At 46.2% G+C, this 13,649-nt stretch overlaps 1 protein-coding gene across 1 annotated transcript in view; it reads left to right on the top strand.

The window, feature by feature from the left end:
• LOC140065195 (myosin-3) overlaps nucleotides 1-13,649 on the top strand; it is a 69,057-nt gene that overhangs the window by 21,039 nt on the left and 34,369 nt on the right. The window contains exons 16-20 of the mRNA XM_072112785.1: nucleotides 2,424-2,733; nucleotides 2,845-2,918; nucleotides 8,128-8,215; nucleotides 8,290-8,407; nucleotides 9,764-9,887. Coding sequence (XP_071968886.1) covers nucleotides 2,424-2,733; nucleotides 2,845-2,918; nucleotides 8,128-8,215; nucleotides 8,290-8,407; nucleotides 9,764-9,887 — 714 coding nt within the window. The remainder of the gene's footprint in view (nucleotides 1-2,423; nucleotides 2,734-2,844; nucleotides 2,919-8,127; nucleotides 8,216-8,289; nucleotides 8,408-9,763; nucleotides 9,888-13,649) is intronic.

Raw genomic sequence — 13,649 nt, 5'->3', positions numbered from 1 at the left:
TAGTTATATTCCTGTACATAGGGGGCAGTATTATAGTAGTTATATTCCTGTACATAGGGGCAGTATTATAGTAGTTATATTCCTGTACATAGGGGGCAGTATTATAGTAGTTATATTCCTATAGGGGGCAGTATTATAGTAGTTATATTCCTGTACATAGGGGGCAGTATTATAGTAGTTATATACTTGTACATAGGGGCAGTATTATAGTAGTTATATTCCTGTACATAGGGGGCAGTATTATAGTAGTTATATTCCTGTACATAGGGGGCAGTATTATAGTAGTTATATTCTTGTACATAGGGGGCAGTATTATAGTAGTTATATTCCTGTACATAGGGGGCGGTATTATAGTAGTTATATTCCTGTACATAGGGGGCAGTATTATAGTAGTTATATTCCTGTACATAGGGAGCAGTATTATAGTAGTTATATTCCTGTACATAGGGGGCAGTATTATAGTAGTTATATTCCTGTACATAGGGGGCAGTATTATAGTAGTTATATTCCTGTACATAGGGGCAGTATTATAGTAGTTATATTCCTGTACATAGGGGGCAGTATTATAGTAGTTATATTCTTGTACATAGGGGGCAGTATTATAGTAGTTATATTCCTGTACATAGGGGGCAGTATTATAGTAGTTATATTCCTGTACATAGGGGGCAGTATTATAGTAGTTATATTCCTGTACATAGGGGGCAGTATTATAGTAGTTATATTCTTGTACATAGGGACAGTATTATAGTAGTTATATTCTTGTACATATGGGGCAGTATTATAGTAGTTATATTCCTGTACATATGGGGCAGTATTATAGTAGTTATATTCTTGTACATAGGGGACAGTATAATAGTAGTTATATTCCTGTATATAGGGGGCAGTATTATAGTAGTTATATTCCTGTACATAGGGGGCAGTATTATAGTAGTTATATTCCTGTACATAGGGGGCAGTATTATAGTAGTTATATTCCTGTACATAGGGGGCAGTATTATAGTAGTTATATTCCTGTACATAGGGGCAGTATTATAGTAGTTATATTCCTGTACATAGGGGCAGTATTATAGTAGTTATATTCCTGTACATAGGGGGCAGTATTATAGTAGTTATATTCCTGTACATAGGGGCAGTATTATAGTAGTTATATTCCTGTACATAGGGGGCAGTATTATAGTAGTTATATTCCTATAGGGGGCAGTATTATAGTAGTTATATTCCTGTACATAGGGGGCAGTATTATAGTAGTTATATACTTGTACATAGGGGCAGTATTATAGTAGTTATATTCCTGTACATAGGGGGCAGTATTATAGTAGTTATATTCCTGTACATAGGGGGCAGTATTATAGTAGTTATATTCTTGTACATAGGGGGCAGTATTATAGTAGTTATATTCCTGTACATAGGGGGCGGTATTATAGTAGTTATATTCCTGTACATAGGGGGCAGTATTATAGTAGTTATATTCCTGTACATAGGGAGCAGTATTATAGTAGTTATATTCCTGTACATAGGGGGCAGTATTATAGTAGTTATATTCCTGTACATAGGGGCAGTATTATAGTAGTTATATTCCTGTACATAGGGGCAGTATTATAGTAGTTATATTCCTGTACATAGGGGGCAGTATTATAGTAGTTATATTCTTGTACATAGGGGGCAGTATTATAGTAGTTATATTCCTGTACATAGGGGGCAGTATTATAGTAGTTATATTCCTGTACATAGGGGGCAGTATTATAGTAGTTATATTCCTGTACATAGGGGGCAGTATTATAGTAGTTATATTCCTGTACATAGGGTGCAGTATTATAGTAGTTATATTCCTGTACATAGGGGGCAGTATTATAGTAGTTATATTCCTGTACATAGGGTGCAGTATTATAGTAGTTATATTCCTGTACATAGGGGGCAGTATTATAGTAGTTATATTCCTGTACATAGAGGGCAGTATTATAGTAGTTATATTCCTGTACATAGAGGGCAGTATTATAGTAGTTATATTCCTGTACATACGGCAGTATTATAGTAGTTATATTCCTGTACATAGGAGCAGTATTATAGTAGTTATATTCCTGTACATAGGGGGCAGTATTATAGTAGTTATATTCCTGTACATAGGGGGCAGTATTATAGTAGTTATATTCCTGTACATAGGGGGCAGTATTATAGTAGTTATATTCTTGTACATAGGGGGCAGTATTATAGTAGTTATATTCCTGTACATAGGGGGCAGTATTATAGTAGTTATATTCCTGTACATAGGGGGCAGTATTATAGTAGTTATATTCCTGTACATAGGGTGCAGTATTATAGTAGTTATATTCCTGTACATAGGGGGCAGTATTATAGTATTTATATCCCTGTACATAGGGGGCAGTATTATAGTAGTTATATTCCTGTACATTTTCTCATTACAGCCAATGGGCATCTTCTCCATCCTGGAAGAGGAGTGCATGTTCCCCAAGGCGACAGACACTTCCTTTAAGAACAAGTTGTATGATCAACATCTTGGAAAATCCAGCAACTTTCAGAAGCCAAAACCTGCCAAAGGCAAAGCTGAGGCTCACTTCTCCCTGGTCCATTACGCTGGGACTGTGGACTACAATATCAAGGGCTGGTTGGAGAAGAACAAGGACCCTCTGAATGAGACTGTGGTCGGGCTCTACCAGAAATCCTCCATGAAAATCCTCGCCAACCTTTATGCCACGTACTCCGGGGCAGAAGAAGGTGAGACCCAAAAATCTCTACATCCCAAATGGTGTGATACGCAGTCAGGATGGTGGAGGGTTCCTCTGCGACCATTCCTAATAATTGTGAAGCCTCAATCTTATCTTACAGGGGAAGGGAAAGCTGCCAAGAAGGGGGCGAAGAAGAAGGGATCCTCCTTCCAGACCGTGTCTGCACTTTTCCGGGTAAGAGTTATGTGTTACATGGGACTGCAGGACACATCTACTACATGATCTGTACTCAGAGATATCACTGTGTTATCTGTGGTGTTACATAGGACTGCAGGACACATCTACTACATGATCTGTACTCAGAGATATCACTGTGTTATCTGTGGTGTTACATAGGACTGCAGGACACATCTACTACATGATCTGTACTCAGAGATATCACTGTGTTATCTGTGGTGTTACATAGGACTGCAGGACACATCTACTACATGATCTGTACTCAGAGATATCACTGTGTTATCTGTGCTGTTACATAGGACTGCAGGACACATCTACTACATGATCTGTACTCAGAGATATCACTGTGTTATCTGTGGTGTTACATAGGACTGCAGGACACATCTACTACATGATCTGTACTCAGAGATATCACTGTGTTATCTGTGGTGTTACATGGGACTGCAGGACACATCTACTACATGATCTGTACTCAGAGATATCACTGTGTTATCTCTGGTGTTACATAGGACTGCAGGTCAAATCTACTACATGATCTGTACTCAGAGATATCACTGTGTTATCTGTGCTGTTACATAGGACTGCAGGACACATCTACTACATGATCTGTACTCAGAGATATCACTGTGTTATCTGTGGTGTTACATAGGACTGCAGGACACATCTACTACATGATCTGTACTCAGAGATATCACTGTGTTATCTGTGCTGTTACATAGGACTGCAGGACACATCTACTACATGATCTGTACTCAGAGATATCACTGTGTTATCTGTGGTGTTACATAGGACTGCAGGACACATCTACTACATGATCTGTACTCAGAGATATCACTGTGTTATCTGTGGTGTTACATGGGACTGCAGGACACATCTACTACATGATCTGTACTCAGAGATATCACTGTGTTATCTGTGGTGTTACATAGGACTGCAGGACACATCTACATGATCTGTACTCAGAGATATCACTGTGTTATCTGTGGTGTTACATAGGACTGCAGGACACATCTACTACATGATCTGTACTCAGAGATATCACTGTGTTATCTGTGGTGTTACATAGGACTGCAGGACACATCTACTACATGATCTGTACTCAGAGATATCACTGTGTTATCTGTGGTGTTACATAGGACTGCAGGTCACATCTACTACATGATCTGTACTCAGAGATATCACTGTGTTATCTGTGCTGTTACATAGGACTGCAGGACACATCTACTACATGATCTGTACTCAGAGATATCACTGTGTTATCTGTGGTGTTACATAGGACTGCAGGACACATCTACTACATGATCTGTACTCAGAGATATCACTGTGTTATCTGTGGTGTTACATAGGACTGCAGGACACACCTACTACATGATCTGTACTCAGAGAGATATCACTGTGTTATCTGTGGAGTTACATAGGACTGCAGGACACATCTACTACATGATCTGTACTCAGAGATATCACTGTGTTATCTGTGGTGTTACATAGGACTGCAGGACACATCTACTACATGATCTGTACTCAGAGATATCACTGTGTTATCTGTGGTGTTACATAGGACTGCAGGACACATCTACTACATGATATGTACTCAGAGATATCACTGTGTTATCTGTGCTGTTACATGGGACTGCAGGACACATCTACTACATGATCTGTACTCAGAGATGTCACTGTGTTATCTGTGGTGTTACATAGGACTGCAGGACACATCTACTACATGATCTGTACTCAGAGATATCACTGTGTTATCTGTGGTGTTACATAGGACTGCAGTACACATCTACTACATGATCTGTACTCAGAGATATCACTGTGTTATCTGTGGTGTTACATAGGACTGCAGGACACATCTACTACATGATCTGTACTCAGAGATATCACTGTGTTATCTGTGGTGTTACATAGGACTGCAGGACACATCTACTACATGATCTGTACTCAGAGATATCACTGTGTTATCTGTGGTGTTACATAGGACTGCAGGACACATCTACTACATGATCTGTACTCAGAGATATCACTGTGTTATCTGTGGTGTTACATAGGACTGCAGGACACATCTACTACATGATCTGTACTCAGAGATATCACTGTGTTATCTGTGGTGTTACATAGGACTGCAGGACACATCTACTACATGATCTGTACTCAGAGATATCACTGTGTTATCTGTGGTGTTACATAGGACTGCAGGACACATCTACTACATGATCTGTACTCAGAGATATCACTGTGTTATCTGTGGTGTTACATAGGACTGCAGGACACATCTACTACATGATCTGTACTCAGAGATATCACTGTGTTATCTGTGGTGTTACATAGGACTGCAGGACACATCTACTACATGATCTGTACTCAGAGATATCACTGTGTTATCTGTGCTGTTACATAGGACTGCAGGACACATCTACTACATGATCTGTATTCAGAGATATCACTGTGTTATCTGTGCTGTTACATAGGACTGCAGGTCACATCTACTACATGATCTGTACTCAGAGATATCACTGTGTTATCTGTGCTGTTACATAGGACTGCAGGACACATCTACTACATGATCTGTACTCAGAGATATCACTGTGTTATCTGTGCTGTTACATAGGACTGCAGGTCACATCTACTACATGATCTGTACTCAGAGATATCACTGTGTTATCTGTGCTGTTACATAGGACTGCAGGACACATCTACTACATGATCTGTACTCAGAGATATCACTGTGTTATCTGTGGTGTTACATAGGACTGCAGGACACATCTACTACATGATCTGTACTCAGAGATATCACTGTGTTATCTGTGGTGTTACATAGGACTGCAGGACACATCTACTACATGATCTGTATTCAGAGATATCACTGTGTTATCTGTGGTGTTACATGGGACTGCAGGACACATCTACTACATGATCTGTACTCAGAGATATCACTGTGTTATCTGTGGTGTTACATAGGACTGCAGGACACATCTACTACATGATCTGTACTCAGAGATATCACTGTGTTATCTGTGGTGTTACATAGGACTGCAGGACACATCTACTACATGATCTGTACTCAGAGATATCACTGTGTTATCTGTGGTGTTACATAGGACTGCAGGACACATCTACTACATGATCTGTACTCAGAGATATCACTGTGTTATCTGTGGTGTTACATAGGACTGCAGGACACATCTACTACATGATCTGTACTCAGAGATATCACTGTGTTATCTGTGGTGTTACATGGGACTGCAGGTCACATCTACTACATGATCTGTACTCAGAGATATCACTGTGTTATCTGTGGTGTTACATAGGACTGCAGGTCACATCTACTACATGATCTGTACTCAGAGATATCACTGTGTTATCTGTGGTGTTACATAGGACTGCAGGTCACATCTACTACATGATCTGTACTCAGAGATATCACTGTGTTATCTGTGGTGTTACATAGGACTGCAGGACACATCTACTACATGATCTGTACTCAGAGATATCACTGTGTTATCTGTGCTGTTACATAGGACTGCAGGACACAGCTACTACATGATCTGTACTCAGAGATATCACTGTGTTATCTGTGGTGTTACATAGGACTGCAGGACACATCTACTACATGATCTGTACTCAGAGATATCACTGTGTTATCTGTGGTGTTACATGGGACTGCAGGACACATCTACTACATGATCTGTACTCAGAGATATCACTGTGTTATCTGTGGTGTTACATAGGACTGCAGGACACATCTACTACATGATCTGTACTCAGAGATATCACTGTGTTATCTGTGGTGTTACATAGGACTGCAGGACACATCTACTACATGATCTGTACTCAGAGATATCACTGTGTTATCTGTGGTGTTACATGGGACTGCAGGACACATCTACTACATGATCTGTACTCAGAGATATCACTGTGTTATCTGTGGTGTTACATAGGACTGCAGGACACATCTACTACATGATCTGTACTCAGAGATATCACTGTGTTATCTGTGGTGTTACATAGGACTGCAGGACACATCTACTACATGATCTGTACTCAGAGATATCACTGTGTTATCTGTGGTGTTACATAGGACTGCAGGACACATCTACTACATGATCTGTACTGAGAGATATCACTGTGTTATCTGTGCTGTTACATAGGACTGCAGGACACATCTACTACATGATCTGTACTCAGAGATATCACTGTGTTATCTGTGGTGTTACATAGGACTGCAGGACACATCTACTACATGATCTGTACTCAGAGATATCACTGTGTTATCTGTGGTGTTACATAGGACTGCAGGACACATCTACTACATGATCTGTACTCAGAGATATCACTGTGTTATCTGTGTTGTTACATAGGACTGCAGGACACATCTACTACATGATCTGTACTCAGAGATATCACTGTGTTATCTGTGGTGTTACATGGGACTGCAGGACACATCTACTACATGATCTGTACTCAGAGATATCACTGTGTTATCTGTGGTGTTACATAGGACTGCAGGACACATCTACTACATGATCTGTACTCAGAGATATCACTGTGTTATCTGTGGTGTTACATAGGACTGCAGGACACATCTACTACATGATCTGTATTCAGAGATATCACTGTGTTATCTGTGCTGTTACATAGGACTGCAGGTCACATCTACTACATGATCTGTACTCAGAGATATCACTGTGTTATCTGTGCTGTTACATAGGACTGCAGGTCACATCTACTACATGATCTGTACTCAGAGATATCACTGTGTTATCTGTGCTGTTACATAGGACTGCAGGACACATCTACTACATGATCTGTACTCAGAGATATCACTGTGTTATCTGTGCTGTTACATAGGACTGCAGGTCACATCTACTACATGATCTGTACTCAGAGATATCACTGTGTTATCTGTGGTGTTACATAGGACTGCAGGACACATCTACTACATGATCTGTACTCAGAGATATCACTGTGTTATCTGTGGTGTTACATAGGACTGCAGGACACATCTACTACATGATCTGTACTCAGAGATATCACTGTGTTATCTGTGCTGTTACATAGGACTGCAGGACACATCTACTACATGATCTGTACTCAGAGAGATATCACTGTGTTATCTGTGGTGTTACATAGGACTGCAGGGTGGGGTCAGAGGTCAGTATATTAGACTTCTGCTGGTCATGACGACTTATTCTCTCTCTTTCCTCAGGAGAACCTGAATAAGCTGATGTCCAACCTGCGGACCACCCACCCTCACTTTGTGCGCTGCATTATCCCAAACGAGACCAAGACCCCAGGTAAGACGAGTTTCTGATGTCACCCAGGAGCCGCGCATCACATGAGACTCATCACACACTGATCTGCTCCACAGGTGACATGGACCATCATCTCGTCCTGCATCAGCTGAGGTGTAACGGGGTCCTAGAGGGCATCCGCATCTGCAGGAAGGGCTTCCCTAACCGGATCCTCTACGGAGATTTCAAACAGAGGTGCGACATGAGTGTCTGAAATGGCTGATAACAGAGAGTAATAGATTGTATCCCCCCTCTGTACAGTCTCCTCTCCCTGGGGTGTAATGGCTGATAACAGAGAGTAATAGATTGTATCCCCCTGTACAGTCTCCTCTCCCCGGGATGTAATGGCTGATAACAGAGAGTAATAGATTGTATCCTCCCCCTGTACAGTCTCCTCTCCCCGGGGTGTAATGGCTGATAACAGAGAGTAATAGATTGTATCCCCCCCCTGTACAGTCTCCTCCCCCCGGGATGTAATGGCTGATAACAGAGAGTAATAGATTGTATCCCCCCCCTGTACAGTCTCCTCCCCCCGGGATGTAATGGCTGATAACAGAGAGTAATAGATTGTATCCCCCCCTGTACAGTCTCCTCTCCTCGGGATGTAATGGCTGATAACAGAGAGTAATAGATTGTATCCCCCCTGTACAGTCTCCTCTCCCCGGGGTGTAATGGCTGATAACAGAGAGTAATAGATTGTATCCCCCCTGTACAGTCTCCTCTCCCCGGGGTGTAATGGCTGATAACAGAGAGTAATAGATTGTATCCCCCCTGTACAGTCTCCTCTCCCCAGGGTGTAATGGCTGATAACAGAGAGTAATAGATTGTATCCCCCCTGTACAGTCTCCTCTCCCCGGGGTGTAATGGCTGATAACAGAGAGTAATAGATTGTATCCCCCCTGTACAGTCTCCTCTCCCCGGGATGTAATGGCTGATAACAGAGAGTAATAGATTGTATCCCCCCCTGTACAGTCTCCTCTCCCCGGGGTGTAATGGCTGATAACAGAGAGTAATAGATTGTATCCCCCCCCTGTACAGTCTCCTCTCCCCGGGATGTAATGGCTGATAACAGAGAGTAATAGATTGTATCCCCCTGTACAGTCTCCTCTCCCCGGGATGTAATGGCTGATAACAGAGAGTAATAGATTGTATCCCCCTGTACAGTCTCCTCTCCCCGGGGTGTAATGGCTGATAACAGAGAGTAATAGATTGTATCCCCCCTGTACAGTCTCCTCTCCCCGGGATGTAATGGCTGATAACAGAGAGTAATAGATTGTATCCCCCTGTACAGTCTCCTCTCCCCCGGGATGTAACGGCTGATAACAGAGAGTAATAGATTGTATCCCCCCCTGTACAGTCTCCTCTCCCCGGGATGTAATGGCTGATAACAGAGAGTAATAGATTGTATCCCCCCCCCCTGTACAGTCTCCTCTCCCCGGGATGTAATGGCTGATAACAGAGAGTAATAGATTGTATCCCCCCTGTACAGTCTCCTCTCCCCGGGGTGTAATGGCTGATAACAGAGAGTAATAGAGGTCCCTGTCTCTCCAGGTACCGGATCCTGAACGCCAGCGCCATCCCGGAGGGGCAGTTTATAGACAGTAAGAAGGCCTGTGAGAAGCTGCTCGGCTCCATTGACATTGATCACACTCAGTATAAGTTTGGGCACACGAAGGTAACCCCCCGCTGACCCCTGATAACCCCCTGCTGACCCCTGATAACTCCTCCCTGTGACCTGGCTCCTGTGTGTGACCAGTGTGGTGCTGACCCCTGATAACTCCTCCCTGTGACCTGGCTCCTGTGTGTGACCAGTGTGATGCTGACCCCTGATAAATCCTCCCTTTGACCTGGCTCCTGTGTGTGACCAGTGTGATGCTGACCCCTGATAACTCCTCCCTGTGACCTGGCTCCTGTGTGTGACCAGTGTGATGCTGACCCCTGATAACTCCTCCCTGTGACCTGGCTCCTGTGTGTGACCAGTGTGATGCTGACCCCTGATAACTCCTCCCTGTGACCTGGCTCCTGTGTGTGACCAGTGTGATGCTGACCCCTGATAACTCCTCCCTGTGACCTGGCTCCTGTGTGTGACCAGTGTGATGCTGACCCCTGATAACTCCTCCCTGTGACCTGGCTCCTGTGTGTGACCAGTGTGATGCTGACCCCTGATAACTCCTCCCTGTGACCTGGCTCCTGTGTGTGACCAGTGTGATACTGACCCCTGATAACTCCTCCCTGTGACCTGGCTCCTGTGTGTGACCAGTGTGATGCTGACCCCTGATAACTCCTCCCTGTGACCTGGCTCCTGTGTGTGACCAGTGTTATGCTGACCCCTGATAACTCCTCCCTGTGACCTGGCTCCTATGTGTGACCAGTGTGATGCTGACCCCTGATAACTCCTCCCTGTGACCTGGCTCCTGTGTGTGACCAGTGTGATGCTGACCCCTGATAACCCCCTGCTGACCCCTGATAACTCCTCCCTTTGACCTGCCTCCTGTGTGTGACCAGTGTGGTGCTGACCCCTGATAACTCCTCCCTGTGACCTGGCTCCTGTGTGTGACCAGTGTGATGCTGACCCCTGATAACTCCTCCCTGTGACCTGGCTCCTGTGTGTGACCAGTGTGATACTGACCCCTGATAACTCCTCCCTGTGACCTGGCTCCTGTGTGTGACCAGTGTGATGCTGACCCCTGATAACTCCTCCCTGTGACCTGGCTCCTGTGTGTGACCAGTGTGATGCTGACCCCTGATAACTCCTCCCTGTGACCTGGCTCCTGTGTGTGACCAGTGTGATGCTGACCCCTGATAGCTCCTCCCTGTGACCTGGCTCCTGTGTGTGACCAGTGTGGTGCTGACCCCTGATAACTCCTCCCTGTGACCTGGCTCCTGTGTGTGACCAGTGTGATGCTGACCCCTGATAACTCCTCCCTGTGACCTGGCTCCTGTGTGTGACCAGTGTGATGCTGACCCCTGATAACTCCTCCCTGTGACCTGGCTCCTGTGTGTGACCAGTGTGATGCTGACCCCTGATAACTCCTCCCTGTGACCTGGCTCCTGTGTGTGACCAGTGTGGTGCTGACCCCTGATAACTCCTCCCTGTGACCTGGCTCCTGTGTGTGACCAGTGTGATGCTGACCCCTGATAACTCCTCCCTGTGACCTGGCTCCTGTGTGTGACCAGTGTGGTGCTGACCCCTGATAACTCCTCCCTGTGACCTGGCTCCTGTGTGTGACCAGTGTGGTGCTGACCCCTGATAACTCCTCTCTGTGACCTGGCTCCTGTGTGTGACCAGTGTGATGCTGACCCCTGATAACTCCTCCCTGTGACCTGGCTCCTGTGTGTGACCAGTGTGGTGCTGACCCCTGATAACTCCTCCCTGTGACCTGGCTCCTGTGTGTGACCAGTGTGATGCTGACCCCTGATAACTCCTCCCTGTGACCTGCCTCTTGTGTGTGACCAGTGTGATGCTGACCCCTGATAACTCCTCTCTGTGACCTGGCTCCTGTGTGTGTCCAGTGTGGTGCTGACCCCTGATAACTACTCCCTGTGACCTGGCTCCTGTGTGTGACCAGTGTGGTGCTGACCCCTGATAACCCCTCCCTGTGACCTGGCTCCTATGTGTGACCAGTGTGGTGCTGACCCCTGATAACTCCTCCCTGTGACCTGGCTCCTGTGTGTGACCAGTGTGGTGCTGACCCCTGATAACTCCTCCCTGTGACCTGGCTCCTGTGTGTGACCAGTGTGATGCTGACCCCTGATAACTCCTCCCTGTGACCTGGCTCCTGTGTGTGACCAGTGTGGTGCTGACCCCTGATAACTCCTCCCTGTGACCTGGCTCCTGTGTGTGACCAGTGTGGTGCTGACCCCTGATAACTCCTCCCTGTGACCTGGCTCCTGTGTGTGACCAGTGTGGTGCTGACCCCTGATAACTCCTCTCTGTGACCTGGCTCCTGTGTGTGACCAGTGTGATGCTGACCCCTGATAACTCCTCCCTGTGACCTGGCTCCTGTGTGTGACCAGTGTGATGCTGACCCCTGATAACTCCTCCCTGTGACCTGGCTCCTGTGTGTGACCAGTGTGGTGCTGACCCCTGATAACTCCTCCCTGTGACCTGGCTCCTGTGTGTGACCAGTGTGATGCTGACCCCTGATAACTCCTCCCTGTGACCTGGCTCCTGTGTGTGACCAGTGTGATGCTGACCTCTGATAACTCCTCCCTGTGACCTGGCTCCTGTGTGTGACCAGTGTGATGCTGACCCCTGATAACTCCTCCCTGTGACCTGGTTCCTGTGTGTGACCAGTGTGATGCTGACCCCTGATAACTCCTCCCTGTGACCTGGCTCCTGTGTGTGACCAGTGTGATGCTGACCCCTGATAACTCCTCCCTGTGACCTGGCTCCTATGTGTGACCAGTGTGATGCTGACCCCTGATAACTCCTCCCTGTGACCTGGCTCCTGTGTGTGACCAGTGTGGTGCTGACCCCTGATAACTCCTCCCTGTGACCTGGCTCCTGTGTGTGACCAGTGTGGTGCTGACCCCTGATAACTCCTCCCTGTGACCTGGCTCCTGTGTGTGACCAGTGTGGTGCTGACCCCTGATAACCCCTCCCTGTGACCTGGCTCCTGTGTGTGACCAGTGTGGTGCTGACCCCTGATAACTCCTCCCTGTGACCTGGCTCCTGTGTGTGACCAGTGTGGTGCTGACCCCTGATAACTCCTCCCTGTGACCTGGCTCCTGTGTGTGACCAGTGTGGTGCTGACCCCTGATAACTCCTCCCTGTGACCTGGCTCCTGTGTGTGACCAGTGTGGTGCTGCCCCCCTGATAACTCCTCCCTGTGACCTGGCTCCTGTGTGTGACCAGTGTGATGCTGACCCCTGATAACTCCTCCCTGTGACCTGGCTCCTGTGTGTGACCAGTGTGATGCTGACCCCTGATAACTCCTCCCTGTGACCTGGCTCCTGTGTGTGACCAGTGTGATGCTGACCCCTGATAACTCCTCCCTGTGACCTGGCTCCTGTGTGTAACCAGTGTGGTGCTGACCCCTGATAACTCCTCCCTGTGACCTGGCTCCTGTGTGTGACCAGTGTGATGCTGACCCCTGATAACTCCTCCCTGTGACCTGGCTCCTGTGTGTGACCAGTGTGATGCTGACCCCTGATAACTCCTCCCTGTGACCTGGCTCCTGTGTGTGACCAGTGTGATGCTGACCCCTGATAACTCCTCCCTGTGACCTGGCTCCTGTGTGTGACCAGTGTGATGCTGACCCCTGATAACTCCTCCCTGTGACCTGGCTCCTATGTGTGACCAGTGTGATGCTGACCCCTGATAACTCCTCCCTGTGACCTGGCTCCTGTGTGTGACCAGTGTGATGCTGACCCCTGATAACTCCTCCCTGTGACCTGGCTCCTGTGTGTGACAGTGTGGTGCTGACCCCTGATA

This window comes from Engystomops pustulosus, chromosome 6 (assembly GCF_040894005.1).
Source record: "Engystomops pustulosus chromosome 6, aEngPut4.maternal, whole genome shotgun sequence".
NCBI lineage: Eukaryota > Metazoa > Chordata > Amphibia > Anura > Leptodactylidae > Engystomops > Engystomops pustulosus.
Note: the sequence above shows the minus strand (reverse complement) of the source record. Positions and strands in the feature narration are given on the sequence as shown.